Source organism: Abramis brama, assembly GCF_963993115.1.
Source record: "Abramis brama genome assembly, chromosome: 8".
Lineage (NCBI taxonomy): Eukaryota > Metazoa > Chordata > Actinopteri > Cypriniformes > Leuciscidae > Abramis > Abramis brama.
This window is the reverse complement of record NC_139970.1, coordinates 25,512,254-25,540,239: the sequence shown is the minus strand read 5'-3', so window position 1 is coordinate 25,540,239 and position 27,986 is coordinate 25,512,254. Positions and strand designations below refer to the sequence as shown.

The following is a 27,986-nucleotide window of genomic DNA, read 5'->3' as shown; positions in this document are numbered from 1 at the left end:
GTGTGTGTGTGTGTGTGTGTGTGTGTGGATCCATCGGGACGCGCCTCCTCTCGACCTCTGATAGGTGCAGCCGAGCGTCTCATCCGCCTTTTAGGAACCTTTGAGTTCACAGAGATTCAGCTCGGACGTGTCATGAGTACAGACAACTGAAAGGACACTATTGATATACATGACTTTCTTCGAATCTTGCCATACGAGGATAATTCTGCCGTGATAAAAGTTTGACTACGGTCGTTTGAATCATTTTCGGTAAGTAGCCCGCAACCTTTTCATTTGACCTGCTGCGATTGGATTAATGACAGAGCACACCCAAATGACCTGTTTTCATCCCTATAAGAGTGCTTTTTACATTTTTTTGGTGTGAAATGCTTTTAATTTACTGTACCTCTCTGATCCAAACCACATACGAAAGATAGTAAACATTAGTAAATAACAGCCGCAGACTGTTTGACAGCGTTGCGTCAAAACCAGAACGCTTGCATTATAATCAGTAGTAGCCTGAAACGCACTCACGAGCTAAACGCTTCCATTGGTCACAGTAAAGAAGATTTTGGCTACACAATGTTAGGAATTTCAACGGGAGAGAAGAATGTAAAAAAAAAAAGGCTAGTTATAGGCTACTTATTTATGAATTGTAAGTTACCTTACCATAAACGACAAAATCATTCATTTTAAAATGTGTAATTTTACTGTAAAAAATGTTTTAGAAGTAAAAATGCATGGATATTAAAAAGGCAATGTTTTTATTTTAAAATATGCTTTTTATTAGTTAGTTTTAATTAGTTTATTATTTATGGGGGATGAGACATTCCCATGATTCCCTTCACATTTCTTTAGATTTTATTTAAGAAGTTAGTTTCTTCTTATGTAATCATTTATATACATTATATTGTAGAGTTTATGTTGCGTTTTAGGTTATTTAGTTCACGTTTATTGCATTATTTTAGTGTTGTATGATAGCCTGATGTTTTTGTCTTTGTGTGGGTAACCAACACTGCTATGTATTCATATTACTATTGACTACTGTTGCTGAAGAGGCATTTTGATTAACTGTAAATGATCATGTGGCCTTTTATTATATTATCTTTCTGTGTTATTATCAGTACATTTTACATGCACAGACAGACTAGCTAAATATGTTTGTGTATTTGCATTATATAGTTTAGTGAACAAATAGGAACTATAAATTATAGGTTACAGTCAGCAAAATACTATGGCATAATTCTTGTATATCATCACTGTATTTTTTACAGTAAAGTTCTGGCTTTTTATTATCTAAAGTTTACCGTTTAAATAAATGTTTTTGACATAATGCTGAATAATAGTGTAAATATGGTGTTAACCTTAGCCTAAACTAGTAAGGTGTGCAAAAGTAAGACAATGCCTTTTTACATTGACATACAAATTAATCTCTGTAAATTACACTGTGCATGTCTTAAACACAGTGCTGGCCAAATAAGCGAGTTATCTTCCATGCCCGTTAAATGTGTGTATTTTGACATTCTGTCAAATGCTATGGCGACCTGTCATGCACTGCATTCATGAAAGGTCAGGAATTATCCTCCCTGCCCACGCTCTTCAGTGTCGTGCATTTGTATTATATTATATGGAACTAATCAGGATTAAAGCACTTTTGCATCCACTAGTATGAATGCATGCACAGCAATGGATCTATTATATTTCATATTAAAATATGCAGCAGGTGCATGGATACAGCAGTGCATGTGCAGTGATTTTCTGAATTTGATATGATCCCTGCCTTGATAGAGCTTTGTGTGCTGCTTTGTGTTTGCCGTGCTTGTAGGAGTGGTTCATTCATGTATAGATACATTGGTTCTTCCCATTTGTTTTCTGTAGATCTTAATGTAGCTTTTTATTGGATATGCAATATGTAGGTCACTGTAATCCTTGGTATTAGCATACAGTATGTAATGTAAAAATGTTTTTTGGCTTAGAGCCAATGACTAATGCTGACTGACTAGGCAAATCACGTCTTCTCATTCCAATGACCTTTTTATGACAATGTAGCCCCGACTGCTGTTTTTCTCTTTATGAGGAAGATGCTTAATCTCACTCAGCTGTAATGCACCTGCGTTGTGGTGGAGAAGACAAATTACTCCATGCTCATTTCCACAGTCAGTTTTTTTTTTTTTTTCAGTGCAAAAGATTTGTGTGAACCGCATTTTATCTGTAGTCTGCGTAGGGGGTGTGCGAGTACAGACTCAACACAGGCAGCCAAGGACACGAGAGGAAGGCACAGTGCGAAATATTCTCACTTAGCAGTGAGAGGAAATCCATTGGGTTACTTATGAGCCGAGCTTCCTTTGATATCAGATAGGAGAAAACATTTCCACTGAAGTGGAATGCGCTTTCTCGGGAAAGCCCTGATGACATCACAGCGACTGAGACCATTTCAGACAATGCAAAGTAAAAAAAAAAAAAAAAAAAAAAAGCAAAGTGAAAGAAAATAGACTCGTACCGTCATTTTCTTCATTCATATATATATATATATATATATATATATATATACAGTGCTATGCATAAGTTTAGACACCCATGCTAAAGTTGACTAAAAAGAGGAATAAAAAATCATCTTTTGGAAATTGAACTTAATGCCTTAATTAAAAAAAAAAATAGGAAAAATCCAACCTTTAAGGACACCAATTTTCTTTGTGAATGAATAATGTATCGTAAATAAATAAATGTTCTTCCTTAAAATACAGGGTGCATAAGTCTGGACACCCCTATGTTAAATTCCCATAGAGGCAGGCAGATTTTTATTTTTAAAGGCCAGTTACTTCATGGGTCCAGGATACTATGCATCCTGATAAAGTTCCCTTGGCCTTTGGAATTAAAATAGCACCACATCATCACATAGCCTTCACCATACCTAGAGATTGGCATGGTTTTATTTCAGTTAGCCTAATAGCTGGTTTGATTTGCATTGAGAGATGATCTTATGGAAAGTACTCCATGCCAATCTCTAGGTATGGTGAAGGCTATGTGATTTGTTTTGGCTATGTTTTATTCCTCTTTTTAGTCAACTTTAGCATGGGTGTCTAAACTTATGCATAGCACTGTATATATATATATATATATATCATGGGAATGCTTTGCAGTAATATTCTGTACATTAGCATTTGTTGATGCATAGGTAACATGAACTAATCAACGATATTTATAGCATTTATTAATCTATAGGTGTAAATGTTTATTTAATCACATTTATTATTGTTGTTCATACTACTACTACTACTACTAATAATACTAATAATTATTATTATTTATATTATTATGTATAATTTAATTATTTTTAATGTATCATTTATATAATATATATCATTGATAGCTAATATTGATAGTTAATATTATATCGTAATGCTTGAAATAATATTAACATTTATAATTTAAATACATGTAGTATGTTTGTTGATAACTTAACCAAGATTGACATATGATATAAAAGGATTGTAAATTGTTAATGTTACGACCCTGGTAATATTTACCCAGGGTAATATTTACACTATTTACAATAAAGTGAAAAAGGCGGCATACTTGCCAGCTCAGTAGAATAAAACAAAGTAAAAGATTGAACAGAAGTGTTTAAGTAATAAAACATAAAGAATAAAGAATTAAATTGACTATTGCATAAAGTTAATGTATATAACCTTAAAGTGTTCCCAATATTGGTTCAAATTCATATAGTACATTTGTAAAGCAAATTTCAGTGTTAAATGAAACTAAAGCCCATAGTCTCGTCCAGTCTGGGGCAAAGGAAATGCATTGTCTCCTGCAAACATGCATAGGAAGAATGGAATTATACAGTGATGTGTGTCTAAAGCCCATCTGTAGACTGTCTGATTTTGTGGTGGGGCTGCAGTCTTGGTTGAAGGGACACGGTCAGAACAATGAATTCAAGAAGAAAATGTTTAAGAGATGAAAGGGTCCTCACCAGCGTGAAAAATGCATTTGTCTAAGTTTTGAAAATCGTAGTGCCCACGCACAAGACTAATCGTCCATTAGGCCTCTATTGGGTTCACTTTATCTGAGTTGGGTCAGATATGTAGGCTTATATGTTATTTGCTCTTCATCTAAACTGAAGAGATTTGCATCATGAGCTGTTTGCGTAAAACAAAGTGGTTAATATTAGTAAATGTGAGATACAGAATGTAGTTGTAGTAGATTTTGTTCAAACTTGATTTTATTTTCAGCAAAGAGCAAGAATTTTTTATGATTAATTAAAAGTGCTACCTAATAAAAAATCAAGACTTTACTGAAACATTTACAGCGCCATAGTGACTGACCCAGTCAGGGCAACAAGCGCTTATATAGAGTCGTTGTTTGCTAAATAGTCATTATACCGAGTCATTGTCGCAAAATACAATATTATTATTATTATACTTGCCCTTGTCATTTCCACTGTAACCTCACAATAAAAAATATATTTCGTTTTTTGTTGTTGTTGTTTTGACATACAGTATCTGTATGGGTCAATATATAATTTATATGTTTTAAAAATGCTTTATAATAAAATATTTAAAATATATAATGTAATTATATTATAAATAAATGTAATAAAAATTGAGCCCTGCTAATACCTCTGCTTTGTTTGTGTGATGGAGGAATAGCATTTGATGGATTAGCTTCACCTGACAACGGCTTTGAGTGAATACTTACCCTTGAAGAAACTTGTGACAGGAAGGCCCGCATATTTACATATCCTCTGACCCCATGAAACAGTTGAACACCTCTATGAGCACATGTTAGAGCTGGGGCAGGTGTTTCTCCAGATGGGCCAGCCAAGAAACCGAAAGGTGTTATTTAAGACCTTCTAATGACAAGGGCATGTAGGCATTTAGAGTTATATGGGTCATTATTGCTGACGTATGATGAGGGTCATTATCTGACGTTATGACGCTGGCTGGAGGAATGTCACGGGAACGTTAGATCTTGTCGCTCGATTTATCTTTTTGTTTATTCTGTGGTACTTTTAGAAAAGTTAAAAACATGCTATATTATTGGTTTGCATTCAGTCTTGATGTTTTTTTCTTTAAATAACACTGTAATACCCATAATGTAAACTGTCATGGAACATGCCACCTTTTTGCCATTGCGTGACCATCAGTGGTTTATAAAGCATCCCGTGTCGTAGTGGGGGAGGGGGTTCAGTGCTCCATGTGCAGATCAGACTCTCCATTACCCAGAGTGCCTTCTCAATGGGGACGGTGAGGCAGAAGACAGAGCAATGGCTTCATCTGACCCCTTTGTTTCCCCTCACCATGTCGAGGAACTTGACAAAGGCTGATGGTCTTTGGATAATGACACTTCTCGTTGGACTGAGCACATAACAAACGCTGTGCATCGGAGCGTATGAGAGGATCCCTCAACGCTGTGCATTACTTATGCTCTTTTTGAATTATTTAGCAAAGTTTGTTTTGCGTTAACTGCATGAGTGACCAGGCAAAGATCACTGTCACTGGGTCAGTGCTAGTCCGCCTGAGGCATCCAGCGCTCTTAATGCGTCTGTTATTTTTGCACGTTACGCCCCATTATTCCATTATTTTCATTATTTTTTGGCACGTTTGCTTTACAACATGATATACTATGTATTTTTTTTCTATATGTACATGTTTCAATATGGAGAGGATTTTGCTCAGATAGGCATGTGTAAATCTGTGTGAATGGTGTTAGGAAGCTTTTGGCAGATTTAGATGCTAATTAGCTGCTCTCGCACCCCATATGAATGCTTTACTGAACAGATGTATCCGATTTGTCTTACGGGGGCCTTTTTGCACCCTGGAGTGAAACTGCTGCATCCTTTGTCAGTGTATAAAAATGTATATGGAGTCTGTTAATATACCCTGAACCAGAGGATTTGAAAGGTTTATTCACTTCAGCCACTGTGTAGTTCAGTATCAATGTAATAATATATATTATATAATAAAATTAAGCATTTTATTCAGCATTTCATTCATTGATTATTCTGCAACGACTTTAACAGTATTTCAATTTTCTTTTCTTTTTTTTTTTTAAATATCTATTCATCAAAAAATCCTGAAAAACTTATTAAGCAGCACAAGTTTTCAACATTGATAATGGTTAGAAATTTTTCATTAGCAGCAAATCAAAATTTCACAACATAATTGTTTTGCTGTATTTTTTTATTTATCTATTTATTTATTTTTTATCAAATAAATACAGGGTATTTCATAAGGGTCCATGAGGGTTCATGAGGGTTCATGAGGGTTTCATGAAGGTTCTTACATAAACATTAAAAAATATTACCGACCCCAAAACTTTGAAGAATTTTTTAAAAAAATATATGCTTATGTTTATTTTCAGCAACCTATAGATAAAATAAATGTAAGTTCCCATACAAAGACATGATTTTAGATTTAGACAGGAAAGGATATTTTTTTACTTCCTCACAAAGTAATTGTAGTTCTTTTTCTTAGGGAATCTTACATCCCTGAGGACTGTATATGTTGAATGAGTTTCAACAAACCCTTGTTTGTGATTTTGAAGAAATGTACAGTGTTACAAGTCTCCTCTCTATCCGTTATGCAGAACCTGATTTCACCAACTGCAACATGTTCCTGGATCAACAACTTTGTTCATCCTGGAACAACATTCCAATCAACCAATCAGATTTGAAGAACATGTTTACAATTGTTGTCAAGTTTAGCCTTACAATCAGGGTTAGGTGCTCCTACATCAGTGTTATTCACCTATTTCCCTCTGATTTTAGGGATAACTTATGGGTAGGGTTAGGTTTAGGGTTAGGGATACGTTAAGGATTACAATTTCAGACTGGAATGTTGTTCCAAGAGGATCAACAAAATATGTTAACCCAGGAATGCGTCTAACTCTGCGAAATCAGGTGCGTCCGTGATTTTTTGTAAAAAAGCCATAAAATCCACATGCCTGGACTGCTCTTTTTGCCATTCTGCTTTGAACCCCATATGTATGCAGTCAATCTTGATGTTGTCTAGTGTGGTCCGTGTCTCCCTCAGCATCAGCAGCAGATACAGTACTTCAGAAGCCTCCAGAGGCTTTTCATTTCCTTTGATGTTTTTCATTCCATGAGAATGCTTGAATGGATTCTTCAGGATAATTCACATTGCATATCCTGCGCTTTTAACCTGCTTGCTTTTTGACCGGACAGTTGGATTGTTTTCTGAAAGAAAAAAAATATGTTGATTTGTATATGCTGTATATTTAATTGAAATTCTTTGATATTACGGAATTACAATCTGAAAGTTGAGGTGAAATAGGTTCCACATTTGGGTGGTCTGTGAGAGACTAAGATTGACGCAAATGTCCTTATTGCTGTTCCTTGTTGTCCCACTTTCATTGCTTTAAATCCCCATACCTAATTGTAGAGGATTTTCAATGGCATGTTTTTGATGAACTGCCGTCTTAAACGTTTCGTGTTTACAAAATTATATTAAGTGGGAATTTTTTTTCTTTACAGCTGGAGGCTTTCCATAAGTTGGCTGTTTGGTGGATTTTCTTGTTTTTATTGAAATGATGACGAGATATTTTATTCACAACCATATCATTCTAACATTTAGACCTTGAACAGACATAGTGCTCTTATGTTTAGGCAATTTATGCTAACAATGATGTTCTTTGGCATGGTATGTTGACAGGATCACAAGCTCCTCCGGTGTCAGGTGATCTTCAAATATACCCACGATGTCTGAACTGCAGATGTTTATATGTAAATATGAACAAAAGCCTCATAGTTCAGAGAGAGTGAGGGGTGTGTTTTCCCCCATCTGATTGAACTCAGTCACACTCTGTCCGTGATCACCGAGTGTAAATGTCTTGTTGGGAGAATGTGAGGTTTTGCCATCTGAGCCCCAAAGACAAAAGAGGGAGCAAATCCTTTCATGAACATTCCTAATTAGCCCTCTTTGCCGCCTTATCCTGTTATGGTTATGCTGGCCCAAAGTTCAAGGGAATCAAACTTACCCTATGCCCCACCCACTTAGTGTTCTACAGCTGCCACACAGATATTTTATCCCTCCTCGGCTTGACCCACCCCACATGTAAGACATTTTGTATGGTAGGACAGATACAATAGAGCTCAAGTCTTTCCCATATAGTTTGAAGAAGTGGGGTCACCAAACAAGAGGGAGAGAAGAGATGCTATTGCAGAGGTCATTATGATCTAACTTAATCAGTGAAACCCAATTCTACTGGAGTATATGTAATCAGCATAAAATTATCCCTCTAATGTTTTTTTACTGCATGTTTCTGTGTTGTTGGTTGTATTGCATGTATGAGCTTTTTAAATATTAATAAGCATTTTGTTTAACCCTCTGAGGTCTGAGCTGTTTTCTGGGCCCTGGAGGTGTTCTGACATGCTCTGACATTTCTGGTTATTTCTGTTACTTGTGACATTTTCATGGCTAAAGTCTAATTACACTGTATTCAGCACAAACTCTGCTACAATAATATATCAGCAGCATGTATGTAAAAGTTTGTAGTTTTGAGATAATGACATTTATGCGTGGTTTTTGAAAATACAAAAAAAAATTCTCACTGAAATAAGGCCATGAAACCCATACTGATTATTTCTTCACAAGACTTTTGAAAATTGTATGACGTAGCCTAGAATATTTGCTGCAAAACTATGTGAAAATCACCCTGACTGCTCATTCAGATAAGACAATATATTGATTTAAAAATTTTACGACGTGTTTTGTGTGAAAAAGCCTTATGCGAGAGCTCATTAATATGTAAGCTTTTCTCACCTGAGAAAGACAAAGAACCTCCCCTAACGGCCCTATTAGGAGCTATCAGGCCCCTATCATTCTGAGCAACCTTGCACAATACTGTAAATGAGGAGATTTAAAAAATAATGGCTTTTAAATTGTTTGGATTTATTTACAACACAACATAATCCAAAGATACACAACAAATGCCAAAAAAGCACTTCAAAGACAGAGACCTTTGTGCCATTCCTAAAAACATTGTACATACCTTTCATTTCCAAGATTTTCACTTTACCATGTTCACGTACTGAGACTCATGTGAATGTTGAAGTCCTCAGTGGCATCTGGGACCTGAAAAAAAAAAAAGTGAACATACTGATATCAAGAGAAAGGCCTGCACGATTTTGGAAATAAATATTAGATTTTTCTGGTTAAAATTGCTTTTTAAAATTCCTTTTTAAAATTCACAGAATACACACACACACACACACGTTTCCAACGATATATAATATAATGAACACCAGGTTTGTTGTGCCTTGTAGGCATAAGGTATATGCGCAGTGCGGATAAAATAATAATAACAATAAATAACCTATAGCAGCCTATAAATCTTCCAAAAGAAGCTAGAGAAAAATATATTGATTATCATGTTACTTCAAATGTTTCCATCCGTTATGATGATATGAAATGAGATAATAATAAAAACATGAAGCCGTTTGGTGCGTTTTGCTTTCATCCAAAATATGATACATTCAAACGCGATCGCTTGCAAAATATGATACATTCAAACGCGATCGCTTGCAAAATATGATACATTCAAACGCGATCACTCTCAAATATAAAACATTATGGTTACCATAAACATATCTATGTTTGAGCAGATATCCACAAACACAGTAAACACGGGTCTAAATATTATAATATTCCCCATATATCTAGCAACAGTTCAGCTGCAACGTGACATTTATGCAACAATAACAAACTAGGCTATGTAAGAATTTCTTACCTTATCTTTCTTGTCTTCAAATCGCGTTCTTCTTCTTCTGAGGTAGCCTAAATCCAATGTAAGGTCAGGCACGTCTTTCAAACTCGACGAAAAGTGAAGTGAAGTGTTTTGTTGTTGAGGTAACGAGCGCGTTCGCGTTCCATGTGGAGATTTGCATGTGAATATCTTTTGCGCGAGTAGGCGTGGCCAAATTAACTGTAATGAGCAAGCGTTTGAGAAGCTGGACATCTTGATGGTTTTATACAAATTACTTAAACAGAGAATATTTGTTTTCGTTTTGAATCCGATCATTTAAAAGTACACACTTAAATGTTTATAAAGGTATATGGCTCATAAATGTGTGACAAGTATTCGCTGAGTTTTGTTTCAGTTTATAGACGTGCTCAAGAAAAAAAAGTTCACCGCGACGGAGAGGCAGAAAGCACACCCTGTTTATTTTCTTTATTTTACAAAAGCACAATGTTTTGATTTGATTGTAAGTGGACACATACAAAAGGAGAAATATCACAGATTCTTTTTTTATATTTCTTTTTTCTGTATGACCATAAATGATGGAGTAATTTAAGTTTATAGTGCTACAATGTGGAGAAAATCCGGCAAAACGCGTCGGCGCGTTTGTCGACCTCAGAGGGTTTTAAAAAAAATAATTATAAAAAATGATGTCAAACTACTTAATTTTTTTAGGAGAATTTATATTTATACATATTTTTTGAGGAGAATATATATATATATATATATATATATATATATATATATATATATATATATATATATATATATATATAGTTTTTTCAAGAATTTTATTCAATGAGGCTTGTTGTTTTTTTTTCCTCTTGATTGTTACATCAGGACAGTTGTTTTATGACCCTAACATTTTGACCTTATTTTGACCCAAAAAAATATTAAAGCAAGCAATCAATCAAAATATCAATATTTTCCCTCCAAATGTTTTCATGTAGCATATGGCGCATTATCATTAATATTGTTCCAACAGAGCTCATTTAAGGCAGATAATCTTTTCTGCGTTATCTGGGGCATTTGAAGTTTATTTTTCATTGTGTTATTCTGAGCTACATGACTGATTCCTTGGATCTTTGAATGTGTCAAGAGTCTGAAGAGGGGATTAAAAATTATGCAGCTGAATCGGACCACTTCAAACGAATAGTGCCGGATTAGTGTGTGTGTGCATGTAGGATTTCAATTAGCTGGTCTGTGATTCTGATCCAATGTGACTCCTTTAGTTTTGACCGGGTGCACTATAGGGCAGAGGTATTGCTCGGTGCCATTTGACTTGTGACAACATGCAGGGCTCTGTTGGGATTGCATTGTGCCCTCTCTCAAATGAGCATCTGCATTATTGCCCATTCTTGCTGTATTTAGGCTTTCCAAGGAATTTTGCTATACGGTTTTGAAGGTGTTGTGCTATATTTTTGTTTAATTCTATTCATGGAATAGAAGAGAATTGTGTGCTATTGTCCTACAGTAAGTAATAATAACCTCTTTTTTATGTTTTGTACAGTTTCTAGTATAATGTTTTACTTCGAAATGCTGACATTCGGGTGTTTGTGACAGACTGGAAAAGAGCCACAACTTGCAGCTTTCTTGCCACTCTTCTCTTTTAAGTTCTCAAACCTGTGCAAAATCTGGTCTAACAAGTTTTGGAAGTCACAGGAGAGGATTTGCATTTCTTTCCCTCCATTAATGGGAGCGACTGCCATTCACAGGCCAATTCACAACCCAGAATATCATGTTTCTGACCTGAGTTAGTCTTTTTCACCTGGCAGTGGCTCAGGCAGGAACTCCAGGGCCCTTGACCTGCGGGGAGACTCCTCTCCATGCTGTCTCTTTCCTCCACCCTGCTGGGTCTGAGTCAGCCAGTGACCTGCAGGAATGAGATGACATGAGTGTGACTGGATGTATCACGCTGTACAGAGGAAGGCAGGCTTTCAGAGTTCCCGCAGTCATTCTTACATGGTGTATCACAGGTGCAAAAAAACTCAAATCAGCACTGTTTTGTATTAAAAAAAGCTGTGTAACACATGCAGTCAAATGGCTAATGCTTCTTTCTTTCTTTCTTTCTTTCTTTCTTATAAGGGGAGGGGGAGGGGGAGGGGTGTTTTTCAGTACAAACTCAAACATTTCTTATAAAATTATTCCAAGACCGAATGATCTAACTATACTATCTACATTAGTATAGATTATACTATAGTATACACTTTTTTACTACTACCGGTATACATTACTGTGCAAAAGTTTGAGGTCAGTGAGATTTTGTTTAAAATAATTTTTATTCAGCTAGAATGCATTAAAATGATCCAAAATGAGAGTGAGGATATTTATAATGTTACTAATTATTTTTGTTTAAAATAAATGCTGTTCTTTTAACCTTTCATCAAGGAAAACTAAAAAGTGTATGCATTTCCACAAAAATTATAAGCAGCACAACTGTTTTCAACATTTATGTAACATATTTATGTTATGTTTCTTGAGCAGCAAATTAGCATATTAGAATGATTTCTGAAGGATCATGTGACACTGATGAAAATTCAGCTTTGCCATAAATTTAATTTTAAAATATCTTGATATATACAAGTTTTTATTGTATATCTTGGTGATAATAGACTTAAATAATAAAAATATATATATATCTTACCAACCCCAAACCTTTGAATGGTATGGCAAAAAATGTGACCCTGGATCAGAAAACCAGCCACAAGTCGCACGGGTATATTTGTGGCAATTGCCAACATTGTATGGGTCAAAATGATCGATTTTTCTTTTTTGCCAAGAATCATTAGAATATTAAGTAAAGATCATGTTCCATGAAGATATTTGGTAAATTCCCTACCGTAAATATATAAAACATTTATTTTTGTGAGTGAATGCAGCACAATAGCGAACATAAACGGACAACTTTAAAGGTGATTTTCTCAATGTTTTGATTTTTTTCAACCCTCAGATTCCAGATGTTCAAATAGTTGTATCTCAGCCAAATATTATCCTATCATAACAAACCATACATCAATTGAACGCTTATTTGTTCAGCTTTCAGTTGATGTATGAATCTCAATTTCAAAAAAATGACCCATGTGACTGGTTTTGTTGTCCAGGGTCACAAATGTTTAGACAATGTCTATTTTTATTTATTTTTAGCAGAAACATCTGAGACAAAGATAATAATTAATACAAAGTTAATGCGACTGAAAATTGATACTTAAACTGTTCCCTGCTGGTGAAATGACCTGCCTAACTTCTTTAGTCTTTGGCCATTTATTAAATTGCTACATGTACTGTGCTAAACTAACAGACTTGTCACAGCACTTGCATATTGTGGCCCTGTTGTTGGTTTGATTGCTTCCATTGTTTTCTAAATTATTAAATGTACAGTAAATGAAAATGAAGTATAACAGAGAAGTATAGTAAATTAATGTAGTACATCAGTGTACATATGTGATGTGGTAATAGCATACATAATGCACATGGATATTGTAGAGACAGAAATTGAAGACACAGTTGATGTGCAATGTTATTGAAAGAGCATAAAGATGTTTAAATGCGCCAGTGGTTTTATATGGACACATAGTCATCCCTCCTTAACTTGCCTCAAACACTTTTGCATTACAAGGCTCAGAGACTGCATAAAAGCAGTACAGAACTACAATCAAGCGAGTGCAAAAGGTTGTTTTGCTTCGGAGCCAGGTTCATGTTGTGCTAAAGTGTTTACTCTCCAGTTATGCTTTATTGCATCCTGATCCTCATCGACACTCTCCAAACAACAGAATAGTCTGCTTAAACAAACCGACAACCGCAGTTTCCATTTTCCAGAGCGACTTGCAGGCGTTTAGGCTTTGATGACAGGTATTGCTCATGGCAGGCACCTGGCACAGCTTTAGAGGAGATTGGGCACCGAAGTTCAACCTGAGGCACTTCCTGATTGGTCTGGAAGGTTTCCTTTGAATGTCACAGTAATTATTATGTGCCTTGTTTGGAAAGTATTTAAATTAAAAATTTCCCTTGTTTGACTGGCATGAGTTACACTCGTCATTATTATGATTAGTATGTCAACACTTCAAGTGAAATTATTAATATAATTATAAAGAAAAGGTCTGCTGGCATTAGTTTCAATATTTATTTTATGCTCACCAAGGCTGCATTGTTTTGAACAAAAAAATACAGTAAAAACAGTTATACTGTGAAATATTATCACAGTTTAAAATAACTATTTTCTATTGTAATATATTTTAAAATGTAATTTATTCCTGTGATGGCTAAGCTGAATTTTCAGCATCATTACTCCAGTGTTCAGTGTCACGTGATCCTTCAGAAATCATTCTAACATGCTGATTTGCTGTTCAAGAAACATATTATTACATCAATCTTGAAAACAGTTTTGCTGCTTAATATTTTGGTTGAAATCATGATTTGTTTTCTTTCAGGATGCTTTGATAAATAGAAAGTTCACAAGACGGTATGTGTATTAGCATATAGTTGTTATGTCTCTGTATTTCACTATTTTTGAAGATCTCTTATCACCCATGTTCTCATATTGTGGCCTGGACAGCTGGTGTTTGATGGTCTTGGACATTAGACTCTCCAATGACAGATAAAGCTGAATAAGATGTGTCAGTGTGAGGACACCTGTGTTGAAACTGAATCCATGTTTTCTTATCAGTAGGATGTATTTTTGTTACTCAAGACGTTGCTTACTTAACTCATTCCCTCTTCATGTCAGTCTCATACAAAGGCTGATTTTATCTAAGCTGAGCTTCTATCTGAACTCATTTCACTGCAAGTAATCTAGTTTAAGAATTAGGCTTAATCACACTATTTGACTGTGAGTTGGCCACAATATACTTGACAATATACTTTCTACTGAAGATAGAAAATCATACAAAACAACGTGTGGGCAAATAAATGATGACAGAATTTCCATTTTTGGGTGAACTATCCCTTTAATGTTTTCTCTTGTAGAAACTATGATGGCAGAAATATACGTCATTAACTAAATAACTTAATTCATCATAACACCTGGCTCTTTCACTGTAGAACTCTCCGGTTTTCTCTGTATCTGTTCAGCATCCACGTGAAACACATGTACTGTACACGGGTTCAATTCTTACTAATATAATGCTGAAAGCCCAAGGGGAAAATCTAATTCATTACCTCCAGACTTAACGTATTATAGAGGTCAGCGCATTTATCAAAGGTGTGTCAAAACATACTTAAATTGTTTGTTGACATTCCCAGTCGAGCAACAGCTTGTGGGACCAATCAGCTAAAAAGGAAAACTGATATGTACTTCTGTGCTCCTTTTCAATGGCACCTTAGACCTTCAGTTGAGAAAAGGATTGCTTTGAGGAAACCTGATGCTCTGTAACACGGCTGTGCTGTGCCACTCTACATTGTCTGAGAGGTCAGGAGCTACACAGCAACAGGAGCTCAGGGTCGCCCGGTGTCGGGCTATTTAATCATTTTTCTGAGAGTAGCATGGCTAACACATTAACAGGAGGAATAGAAATCTATTTTACATCCTCAGACGGGAAAGCCATTATAATCCTATTGGACATGTATAACTTTAAGGGCTCTTATTGTCTTTGAATTGATAAAAATATATATATTTTTAAATTGACCATTATTATTATTTTAGATTTTTCATTTTGTTTTTCAGTTCTAGTGTGATTGGTTCTCACGCATCTGCTTTCACAGAGATGTGCTGGGATTATTGCTCATGTTTAAATGGGAACTGTTTGCTATGAGATCTAATAAGATCTACAGAAAGAACAAAAAGGTGGTGATACTATGAAGATGTGATTTTTTTCCTTCCAGGTTAAGATTGGTATGTGAATGAAGTGATGGAGAAGAACAAATACACAATACTGCAGTACTTAACCATCTCAAAATTTTAAGTGGATGCTTGTTGCCATCATTAAATAATAAAAGTATTAGCAAAAATAAAGCAAATATCTAATAAAGGAAGCACTCTGATTCTCTGTCATACCTGATGACTGAAATATCCTCAAACTCATATACTTTAAAGGGGAAATGCAGCAAAAATGGTATACATTTCAACCAGTCTTTTTGTAAAAGGTTTAATACAGTCTGAAGGTTGCTCTGTTATATTTATTAGCTCTCTCTGCTCTCTCTTATTATGAGTCAGCTTTTTGTAGAGGGGAATTCAATTTGAGAGTTGTAAACAAAGTAAGAGCAATTGATTCACCAAAATGAATGGATTGATTTCTGGCTGGCCCTCCATCTGACTCGCTGAAGAAAGAACACAAAGCGGTTTAGTCAAGCACTTCTGAAAAATGTGTAATCTGCCCCAGCTTTCGTTTCAGTAATGTAAACCGCAGAGCTCTGTGTTTAAGCCATGTGCTTTTCTCCAGGCTGATTTTAGTCTTTCAGGGGGATTTTTTGTATATCGCGTCAAAAAAAAAGCACAGATCCTTCTCATTTTTCAACCTTTGTTATGCTTTTTAATTGGGTTTAGTACAAAGTAAATGTGCATGGTAAAAAATAAAAATTTACTTTTATTCTTTTTTATAAAGAAAAAAACAGTAACACTTTAGTTTAGGGTCCAATTCTCACTATTAACTTACTTATTAGCATGCATATTACTAAGACATTGACTTATTAGTACTTATAAAGCACATATTGATCTGCATGAACATATTCTACAGCCCTTAACGACTTACTAACTATTAATAAGCCATAATTAGGAGTTTGAGGCAAAAGTCGTAGTTAAAGTTAAAGGGCTACTAATTTAATTTAATAGTTAATAGAATTTGACCCTAATATAAAGTGTGACCGGAAAAAAACATAAATTTTTAGTTCAATGGCCATTATTTTGTTAATAGAATATTATCGACAACAAAAAAAGCCACATGAAGCACATTTTGTTCCATTAAATTTGATCCTGTTTCGTGGACTGTAAATATATAAGTATCCATTTTATGGTGTTCGTCAAAGATGTTGCATTGTGAGCATGGCATTCAGTAATTGAAAACAATAGATGAGTGTTTGTTCTGCTGCCAACAACCAAAGCAAACAGCTAAGAGGGCCACTATCGCTGAGGGTCAGGACATTGGCAGACTGCTGACATTGTCACTGATATAATGAAGCACTTGCTGGAATAACAAGCATGCCTCTTTGTGTCCGGTGTTTTGGAGAGGGATAACACTGCTTTGAACTGCTTTAATCCTATAGAGTTCCCTTCTTTCTTCATATGTTTCTTTAATCCCTTGTTAAACTTAATTTATTTGGCGCCTAATATTTAAGTTGTTTTGTGTGACCATGGCTGTGTTGTTTAACAGGTGCCGTGTTGGATCTGGGTACCTGCTCATGTGAGTTTTCCTCCAGCTATGGAACCCTGGCCTATCATGGCCTGGGGCTTAATGCTGACCGCCATCACCGGCTGGATCAAAGCGGTTCAATCTAGGGAATTCACAGAAAAAGACATTGTTTTTCTCCATCCCTCAAGTAAGTATTTCTTCTTTAGCCTTCTTTCCTCTTAGATCCTGCCAAAGCTTTGAAAATGAAACTGATATAATCCTTGAGTTCCTGGGTCATCTCATCTGGAAGAACAAAAGGTTCAGACATCAGTTGTCAATCCTGGCTTCTATAGATCTTTTAAGGGCTGGTATGGAGCTGTTAGACCTTCAGGCTCTGAATGCAAATTCATTCCAAATATGGGGTTCTAGATTTTATACTGTGACCTAATTGGCCTTCCAGGCTGTATCAGTGGTTGAGCAGCGGGCCAGTGACGCGTAGCTAAACTCAGCGTCTCAGCTGACACACCAGCTGTGTTAAGACCCCCCACCCTAAAACTCATAGATTGCCCACTAGGCCTGCTGATGTGAAATCAATTGTTAAGAGCATGTGGCAATGGCCGAGGCGTTATAGGTCAGTGTAGCCTTTTCTGCCTGATACCTTTTCTCCTTTAATCCCTGTTTGATTTGCATCTTGAAATTCTTTATGGGGAAATGGCTTTTACATTTGTCAAATATATTGGTAACCTTTTCTGATAACATTCTTTATGTCATCAACAAACAAAATTACATTATATAATTTTTAACAATATCGTTTGTTAATATACATTCAAACACATACTTGCACTATAGTTTGGGGGTCGGTAAGATTTGTTTTATGTTTTTGAAAGAAATCTCTTATCCTCACCATGGCAGCATTTATTTGATCAAAAATACAGTAATATTATGTAATATTAGTGCATTTGTGACCCTGGATCACAAAACCAGTCAAGTCGCACAGGTATATTTGTGGCAATAGCCAACAATACATTGTATGGGTCAAAATTATAGATTTTTCTTTTATGCCAAAACATGTTGCATTACATGTTGTTCCATGACTTACCATAAAAGTTTTGATCACTTGTAACCAATACTAACCATGTTTTTGATATGTAAATATCTTAGTGAGTTGGTAACATATGGCAAGTACAATTATCCATAATGAAAGAGAGTAGATGTTGGTCTCAGTTCTGTTGAGAGAATTAATCTGTGAAATCCCAAACTCTTTCATCACAGTGAGCAGGACCTCCCAAAATCCCTTTAGCTGTGTGGTGGCTCTCCGGTGTACAGCTGGAGATATCCGTATCTGCTCAATGGCCCAGCGGGGATTGAGTGTGTGTGCGTGAGCTTAAAACAAATCAGTTCTTATGAGATCTCAAAATAGTTTGTGCACCACCACCGTATGTGTGACCTTCTGATATCCGGCTGTTGCACATTGATGTAGAGGATTTACTGTGATGATGGAGCTGATTTTGTTTCATCACTCCAGATGGCAAGTGTGGATTCAGAAAACAAAACACACTCCACGCATTTAGCATACTTAGCACTACTTCACAATGAGTGTGTTTACATGTGCAACAAATTGTTGGTGGCTATCAAAAATCAGCTCATTATAAAAACTCAAAGCATGTTTACATTGGATTATATTACAAATTGTTTTGTTTTCTCCTTTTTTGACATCAAATATGAAACAGATATCCACACAAGACATGCACATTGAATTGGAAAGGAAGGAAAGAAAGAAAATGTATAATGTTGACAGACACACAAGGGTCGTAAATGTGCCTCAGACTTCATATTTTGCTGTTGTATTAACTCATATGTTTCTCTCATCTCTTTAAGTCTGTGCTATAAATATATAAGAGATGTTACAGTCAGTTGTATCAATGTAATTAGTGACCACTTTCTCATAAGGAGGCTCACAGGAATCTGGTGGGGTTAACAGTAAAATCTGCAGGTCATAAATTAACTTCTAACTAAGTTCTGTTTGAGCTATTTAGAGACTTCAGACGTAATAACATATTGGGTTGTTTGGATGAATGAATGGCCTGTTTAAAATGGTCACTTGATCAGATTCTTGAAGCATTTGCTGGGTGAGGTCAAGAAGTGTTTTTCTCTTTAAAACTTTAAAACAAAAACGAGGCTGATGTTTATATTCTGTGTGAGCCGCGTAATCTGATTGTGGAGCTTCAGGAAGAGAAAAAGCACACTGTTTTCACAAGGACTTTTTTCATCTAAGGATTAACAGCAAAGAGCATTTGAAAAGATTCTGTCTCAGTCTTTCACAAGTGGTTCTATTGATTAGGAAATTGATACAGGTAGCCTACATAATTACATGCAGTTTATTTAAAAATGAAATGAGTGTCTGGCATGTTATCTATTCTGTTAACACTGTGTGTAAATCATAATGTCAGATAAAAATGACTAAAAATAAATAGGAGAAACCTTTTTTTTTTTACTGTTTGCTTTTTTTTGGGGGAAAAATAAAATCGATTACCATTCAGAGCTAGTCTGAGGGGAAAGCATGGTGGCATGATGACAACACAATCATTTATTTCTATTTGACCACATTTATAACATGCTTCGAATATAACAGATGAATATGCAGATGAAAGAGAGAGAAAAGGTTTTTTTTGTTGTTGTTGTTGTTATCCTTACATAATTGTTCTATTGAACTTTCTATTCATCAAAGAATCCTGAAAAAAAATATATCATGGTTTCCTCAGAAATACTACTGTTTTCAACATTGATAATAATAAGGAATTTTTCTTGTGCACCAAATCAGCATATTAGAATGATATCTGAAGGATCAAATTCAGCTTTTCCATCACAAAAACAAATTACATTTTGAAATATATTAAAATACAAAACAACTATTTTAAATTGTAGTAATATTTCAGTTTTTACTGTCTTATTAAAAAATATTTAAAAACATAAAATATTTCCTCCTGACCCCAAACTTTTGAACGGTAGTATAAATATAAGATTGTATTGGCAGATAAGATGTTATATGTATATACAATATCATATCATACAATATAATATTTATACCCGTCCTTTTGTTCAACATAATAATAATCATCTAATCAGTTTCACCAACAGATTTGCAATCACTAAATGATGATCTAAATCATTCCATTTACATTGATTATTATTCTTTTGTCCTTTGTTTTCCCAGCAACTCCATATCCAGGAGGATTTAAATGTTTTACCTGTGAAGATGCACTTGACAACTATGAATGCAATCGCTGGGCTCCAGATCTCTACTGTCCACGAGGTGCAACATCTCCATAACCTCTCTCTCTTATTACAGAGCAGTTTGAAGCAGGGTGCCTATTAAAACTAAAGTACAGTATTTATGTCGTTCTGCAAAACAAGGCGCAATTTATAATTAATCCAATTTATATACAAAGGAGGCATGTTTGGGCTGAAAAGAATGACATTGACTTCATTTAAATGGTGACAGCGCAGTGCTATTTAATTGCGCTTTGCTAAAAAAAAACCTAATTTGGTGTTCCCGGTTAAAAACAACCAATCTTTTACATTGCTTGTAAATTTTTCATTATGCTATATTATCACCTTAAAGATTAATTTTCTTTCACTTACCACAGGTTTTGTATGTCTTTTTGGAGCTGATTGATGGTAGGCCTCATTGATCTGAGCTTATTCACCTCAGTTTATGAGTGAAAATAGTTCAATAAAGCTTATTCAACTAAAAAAACAGGTGCATAAGCTCAGATCAATGAGGCCTAGCGGCCTACGATCAATCAGTTCATAAAAGAAATGCAAAACCTTTGCTAATTGAAAGGAAACAAGATTAGAATCCAATACTTGTCCCATAACAGGAGATTTATAAGCTATTTTTTGAGGGTTGGTCATTTTTGACTGGGAACACAAGTGTAACCAGGTGGAAAATAACCCCAAAAAAGAACAAAAGTGAGCAAAGTCAGTAAGTTGCAGTCTAATGCGATAACAATAACTAGCATTTTTTGGGAAAAGAAGATCCTCTCTGGGTCAAAATGCAATACAACACGAGGGTTAAGTGCATTTAGCGAATGCTTAGTGAATAAGTGAATAAGATGCAGGTTCAGTATTTTTCAGGCTCTGCTTTGCCTATGAGTTGTTTAAGATATATATTCAGTACATGCTTTTGCCATGAATAGCCTCCCATATAAGGAGGCTGGTGCTGTGTTGGGTCTGATTTACAGCACTGTGTTAATGACTCAAGAGCTGTAACCCCTTACAGACACTCATTCCTTCAGTAAGCACATGCTGCTACAGATCATCTGCAGTTTTGCAGGGAATGTATACATTTCCTGGAATGCTCAGATATGGTTGTGTTGTGTGTTTCCATGAAGTTCTTGTGCAATATTTTGTTATTTCATGGGCACTTATTAAAGATCGTCTGAGGGCAAGTGCTGCAATATCCATAGAAAAATCCCTGGAGGAATATTGCTTTTCTACTGGAATCTGACTCCATTGGTCAAATCCTAATGTTGTCTTATGTGATGTATACAGTGTGCCCTAGAGAAAACTAAGTGAAGTTTCTTTGTAACTTTTAGAGAGCAGATATTGCTACACACGTCATAAGATGAACTGGGATGGAAACACAGTGTCGGTGCAAAAGCGTTGCGTGGCGCTGGAAGACTGTCTTGAAACGGGGTGCTCGGACATGGACCATGAAGGAAACAGGGTGAGAACAACTAAATACAACTCACATATCAAGTAACTTGCATCCAGTTTGTGTCATGCTCGTCCTACTGAAATCCATCTCATCTCACTTTACACAGTCCACTTGAAGTGATCTTAAACATGTTGAGTGGACAATAAACATTTCTGCTGCTTATAGGATATGGCTCAGTCAGCAACACTAAACTCTGCTCTTTAGTTAATCCATTTATCCTTTCAAGTGATTTCACTGCAGATGAGATAAAGTTGTGAGTTATGCTGCCGTCTCTCAGTAATCCTTCTCTGAGTAATCCTTGCTGAAAGGTGCGCCTGGTCACTCCCTGAACTCTTTGTAACTTACCTTTTACCTCCAGCACAGGACAGGAGTTATGCAGAGGGCAGGGGGCAGATGTGAGAAGGCCAGATTGAGAGATAAATGCGGTGTAAAGATGCCACAGCAACACTAAAAGAGAAAATTTAGAAGTTGAAGGTTCATTCTAAGGTTAAAAAACAGATTACCTAGAAAGAAAAAAAAAAACAGTTCAGATAAACACAAATACATTCTGGCCTAATCCCAATCTATGAAACTTCGGCACTTAATTAAGCCCTAAACAATTTAAAGTTGGCATGAAACGGAAGTTAAGATAATCTTTTCTTCCCTGTGGTGACGTATATCCGAATGAAACAGTTAACTCAAACAATTATGTAAGGCGGGACTTGATTTTGTCTATGGGGAATTGAGTTGGATGGTTGTTGTTTGCACAGATAAGTCATTTATAATAAATACAGCAATATTCCATAAAATTTTTTAGTTTTTTATTTTATGTTGACTTTAACACAAACTTTCTGTTCTGTGCTGTTCATTGTAAGCCTTGTATACAAAAATTTTTTTTTTAAAAGTGACTCATGCTGGCAAAATGAGGCTGATTACAATCTACAGGCAAAACAAGTGAAAAAATGTCACTTTTGGTAGAATTTGAGATTTTCACAAAAAGGAGTTCATTAAGCCCTAGTCTAGCGATCTCAATGCTCCAAATAGAAATTAAACATCTAAAAGTATTTTATTTTGTACTTTATTTGTGCGTTTTCTGAGAGGAGTACCTTTCCTTTGTCCATGAAAAAAAAAAATTCTCTGCTCACTTCTCGACGACTGGCGCTTCCCCTCTGCACAAGTTTGGTATCGTTTTAAAGCGCGGCATTCTGACATTGAGAATATTCATAGCGAATTCACGATGGCATGAGTCTGAACTAATGATAATTTTTAAACTCGTGCTAATATAAACAAAAGAAAACATCTGATGTCTAACATTATATTAGATCAGTGCAGTACAGTAGGTCTAATATAGCCTATAGGCTGTCTGTCTCATTAATGTTAATCAAACAATTGTGGTATCATGGGAAATAAAAGTTGAATATATATATATATATATATATATTTTCCTATAGATATGGGTATTGACTTTGTGCCAAATGTGCTTGTATTACCAGGGATTTTAAGGTATGGTTGCTTACTAGGTGATTTTGTTTTGGAAATTTCTGAAAAATTCAACTTGATTTTTCTCAAAATTGACTTTGCTGATTCTACTTCAAACAGGTGTAGCTCATAATTTTTTTGTCTGATTCCAACAAATCATTATTTTTGAAGGCTTTTTAATAAAAAATGTAAAAATAACAATTACTCATTTTTGAAAATTTGCTCATTGCGACTCATTTTGCCAGCACGGGTCACAAATTAAGATTAAAGTTTGATTAAAGTTCTCCAATTGACTCGTATTGATAGAATGGTCAGCATTCAGAATGTTGCCAAAAGCAGTTACATACATCATCATAATATGTACTGGTCTTCTTTCTTATGTCTATTTGCATATTGAACTGTGATTGGTGCTGTTAATCTTCTACAACTGTTTTTAGGGCAGCTTCCCACTGCTCTTTTTTTAAGATTCTGTGTTAATGTCAGTTTTAAAACAGTGGGACCGATCAGTAGAAGCCGGGGGGGGGGCAGGATAAGCATCATAAGTGTGTGTTTATAGTAGCATTATCAACTAAATTTCAGAGGAAATGCTTATACTGTCTGGCACAAGACATGAGGAAGAAACAATATATATTGTGGCCACAAATTAAGAATTTGTTTCCACAAGTTATTGGACTTGTTTTGTTCAAATTTGTGGCCACATTGAACTAATTTGTCCCCTTGATTTAATTTACTTAAATTGTGGCAACATTAACCCTTTCATGCATGAATTATGATAACCTCAGTCAGGATTGATGTGTTTTTATTGCTCTTAGGGCATGAAAAACAAGAATTGATTTTTATTTTATTTTTTTACAAATTTTTCAAAGAGATCTTCAGATGTCCACTTGAGTGGACAGCATGCGGTTATGGTTTAAACTTAAGATATACTATATTAAATATAAGACAATAATCAAACAGATAAAGTATGTGAATTTAACAAACTAATCAATACAATTATATCAAATCATGTGAAAACTATAAAATATATAGAAAAAATATAAATGCAAAATATTGCAAAGGCTTCATACAACTTCATACAAGTTGCACTTCGCGTATCTTTGATATCAGAACATGAGGACGTGATTCCATCCGAATTTTCTACAGTCTGTCAAGGTACAACTGTGGAAACCACTCAGATGCTCCCTCCAGTGCACCAGAGTATGGAGATTTACCCTTATTAGCTGATAATTCTGATTATGTTCAAGATGGACATGCACATTTCTATCATAGCCCTCCTCTGAGAAAACCTAGCAATACGTTTTTTCAATCTCATCTGAAATGATCAGTGTTGGGGGTAACGCACTACAAGTAACATGCATAACGCATTCAGATTACTTTTTTGATGTTACAAGTAATGTGTTACAAGTAACATGCATTACCTAATCAGATTACTTTTTGATCTAACAAGTAATTAACTACAAGTAATGTGCATTACCTAATCAGATTACTTTTTGATGTTATGAGTAAAGAAACGCATTACAATAATGCACATTACATAATCAATTACTTTTTGATGTTATGAGTAAGGAAACGCATTACTAGTAACATGCATTACGTAATCAGATTACTTTTTGATGTTATGAGTAAAGAAACGCATTACAAGTAACATGCATTACGTTATCAGATTACTTTTTGATGTTATGAGTAAAAAAAAGCATTACAATAACGTGCATTACGAAATCAGATTACTTTTTGATCTAACAAGTAAAGTAATGCATTACAAGTGTCATACATTATGTAATCACATGACTTTTTCCGATGTCAATGAAAATTACATTCTAATAATACAAGTACATTTATTTACAGTAAAAAAAAGTCACTGCAGATTAAGTTTTAAATTTCAAAAACAATATTCACATTGTAATTATGAATTGTAGCTGAAATATAGCAATTGATGCATGACGTCCACTACAGTGGACATGTGATTAATCAAGTTTTCTCTCAATCTAAAATCAAAACTTGGAAAATTTTACTGTGATATGACTCATTAGATATTGCTTGATGCTGCAATATTTTTTTTTTACCTACAAGAGTCTCATAGGATAGAAGGAACCTGACTGACCCTTGGCCATCTTGGTTTGGAGGGGGAAAAAATCGAAACAAAACGGCTTGCCACTTGGTTGCAATTTATAGGATGATGCACCAGGGTCCAATGAAGAGGTTGATGTGCAACTTTGCCATAAAAACCCATGCAAATTCAAGAAAATGCTTTTTTAATAGCTGTCCACTGTAGTGACCACTATGCGTGAAAGGGTTAAGTTTTGGGAATGAATTCTTAATTTTTCCACAAGTCATGCTCAGTAGCTTTATAGGCAAGGTGATTGCTTTATTGCTTTTGTTTTATTTTATATAAAAAACAGTAACTCATGAATCTGCAGTTCAGCATTTTCTGTGTTTGTTTATTTTTGTTATTTTGTAGAAGCGTGCCTCGAAAACCTTTCATACTGCGCTGTGCTTTTTGACTATTCATCAGTGCTGTCTTGCATTTCAAGCACTGGCATTACTTCAGAAAGTGTAAATCTCTCTCATTTTTTTTCTTCAACTGTTTATTGTTTGGTTTTCTCTTTGCAGGAGTGTACAGCCTGTTGCGAGGGGAACATCTGTAACATGTCTCTCCCTCGAAACGAGACTAATGCCATCTTTGCCACCACTTCTCCCATTAACGAGAGCATGCAACCAGCACAGAGTCCCACGCTGCTGCTTTCTGTCTGTATCGTCAGCCTGATGCTCCACAGTATTAACTGAGAGTAGAATGAACCTTTATGGCAATAACTAAACCATTGGCATGTGCCAGTCAGCTGTGGGCTTTACCTTCTTCAAAATGAAGTGTTAGTTGTTGGACTTCTTCTTTCCTATGAATACATTTTTGTGAATCCTATACTAATATTCTCTATAAAAATATAAAAAAAGTTTTTCATGATGTACAGTACTGGTCAAAAGTTTGGAAACATTACTATTTTTAATATCATCAAGCCTGCTTTTATTTGATCAAAAATACAGAAAAAAACTGTAATATTGTGAAATAATATTACAATTTAAAATAATGGTTTTAAAGAATTATATTCTTTATAATTTAATTTATTTCTGTGATGCAAAGCTGAATTTTTTTATCAGCCATTACTCCAGTCTTTAGTGTCACATGATCCTTCAGAAATCATTCTAATATGCTGATTTGTTGTCAATGTTGGAAACAGTTGTGCTGCTTAATATTTTTTTATAGCCTGCGCTGTTCTTTTTAACTTTTCATTCATCAATGAATCCTGAAAAAATATCTCAGGTTTAAAAAAATATTAAGCAGCACAACTGTTTCAGCATTACTAATAAATGATCATATGACACTGAAGACTGGAGTAATGGCTGATGAAAATTCAGCTTTACATCACAGAAATAAATTACATTTTAAAGTATATTAAAATACAAAACCATTATTTTAAATTATAATATTGTTTCACAATATTACTCACAATATTACTGTTGTTTCTGTTCTGCATTTCTTTTTGATCAAATAAATGCAGGCTTGGTGAGCATAAGAGACTTCTTTCAAAAACATTAAAAAAAAATAATGTTTCCAAACTTTTGACCGGTACTGTACATGGGAAGAGGATATTTATAGCAAAACTGACACAAACCTGCACATTTTTTGTCTTGAATTAATAAGTTGTGTTTTATACATTTGTATAGATATATTTATTTTTTTATCCATTTTTGTAGGATGTTGAACTGTGTGCTGTTGGCTGTAGGTATGAGCATAACTTTAGGGGTCAAGGGTTCATGAATTTTCCACCCACCCCTCTTTCATCATTTTGTCATCACGGAAAAGGGCTTGAAACCTATAGAAAAAAAGTTCAACATGTCATCCAGCAACTTTGTCAATCCTATAAAAAGAACATTTTGTTTTGCACTGTGTATTTGTGTCATAATGCAACATGTATTCGTAAGCACTTGTGTACAGATTGTCATGTGAAAGTGTTGTGACTAGCATTGAACCTCCATATAGCCTACAGTGAAAGGCTTTATTATTATTATTATATACATACATGTTCCTATACATTCGTCGGTCCATTGTTGTGTACTTTAATATTTCCTAATCATGATTCCTGGCTGACTGTGCGATCAGCTAAAAATGTTGAGTCTGCGGCGACAGTGTTATTTGTTCAGGCTTTATGATTTGTTTAGGTGATCTGCCTGGCTGTAAATGAAGCTATTTCCTGTTTCTTCTCTGTCTTTTGTCAAGTTATGAAAAGTATTGTAACATTCACTAAAATCAATTTGTTCACTTCAGTACTATATATAAAGGGCATGGTGATCACAGAAGGGCTCAAACCATTTACTCAGGTAATTATGGAGCAGTTAGTGCCAGATTAGTAATGCACAAAACACCTTTAACCTGAGTGGACCCAGCTTAACTATCTGAAGGTCATGTGCTTTAAACATGTCTCTGAATGTGCTGATATAAATCAGCTGAAATTTATAACATTGTGTATAAAAAGGTCTTTCGTCAGTTTCTACTCTCATCTTAACTATAATACAAAAATACAGATTTGTAATAGGGTTGCATGAACTTTTTATACTTACAAAATTGTGAATGCTGCATGCCATCGTGTGCCAAGGCTTGTTATAAATGTAGATATTTTTTTCTACACTGGTTTGTAATATCCCTGTATATTCTTGTGTACATAATTTTAGATGTGTTTTTAAATCACGCCTTTGGAGTACATTTGTAACACTTCTGTGGTATCTTGTGTTGTAATGTATTAAATTCAGAACGTTTA

General features: G+C 35.0%; 1 protein-coding gene across 1 annotated transcript; it reads left to right on the top strand.

Moving 5' to 3' along the window:
- Positions 1 to 12: 12 nt before the first annotated feature.
- lypd6 (LY6/PLAUR domain containing 6) lies at positions 13 to 27,986 on the top strand. The gene is made up of 5 exons (XM_084121784.1): positions 13 to 249; positions 17,040 to 17,205; positions 20,212 to 20,310; positions 21,596 to 21,726; positions 25,786 to 27,986. Exons 2-5 carry the CDS (start codon positions 17,088 to 17,090, stop codon positions 25,957 to 25,959), a joined length of 522 nt encoding a protein of 173 aa, XP_083977910.1. The 5' UTR covers positions 13 to 249; positions 17,040 to 17,087; the 3' UTR covers positions 25,960 to 27,986.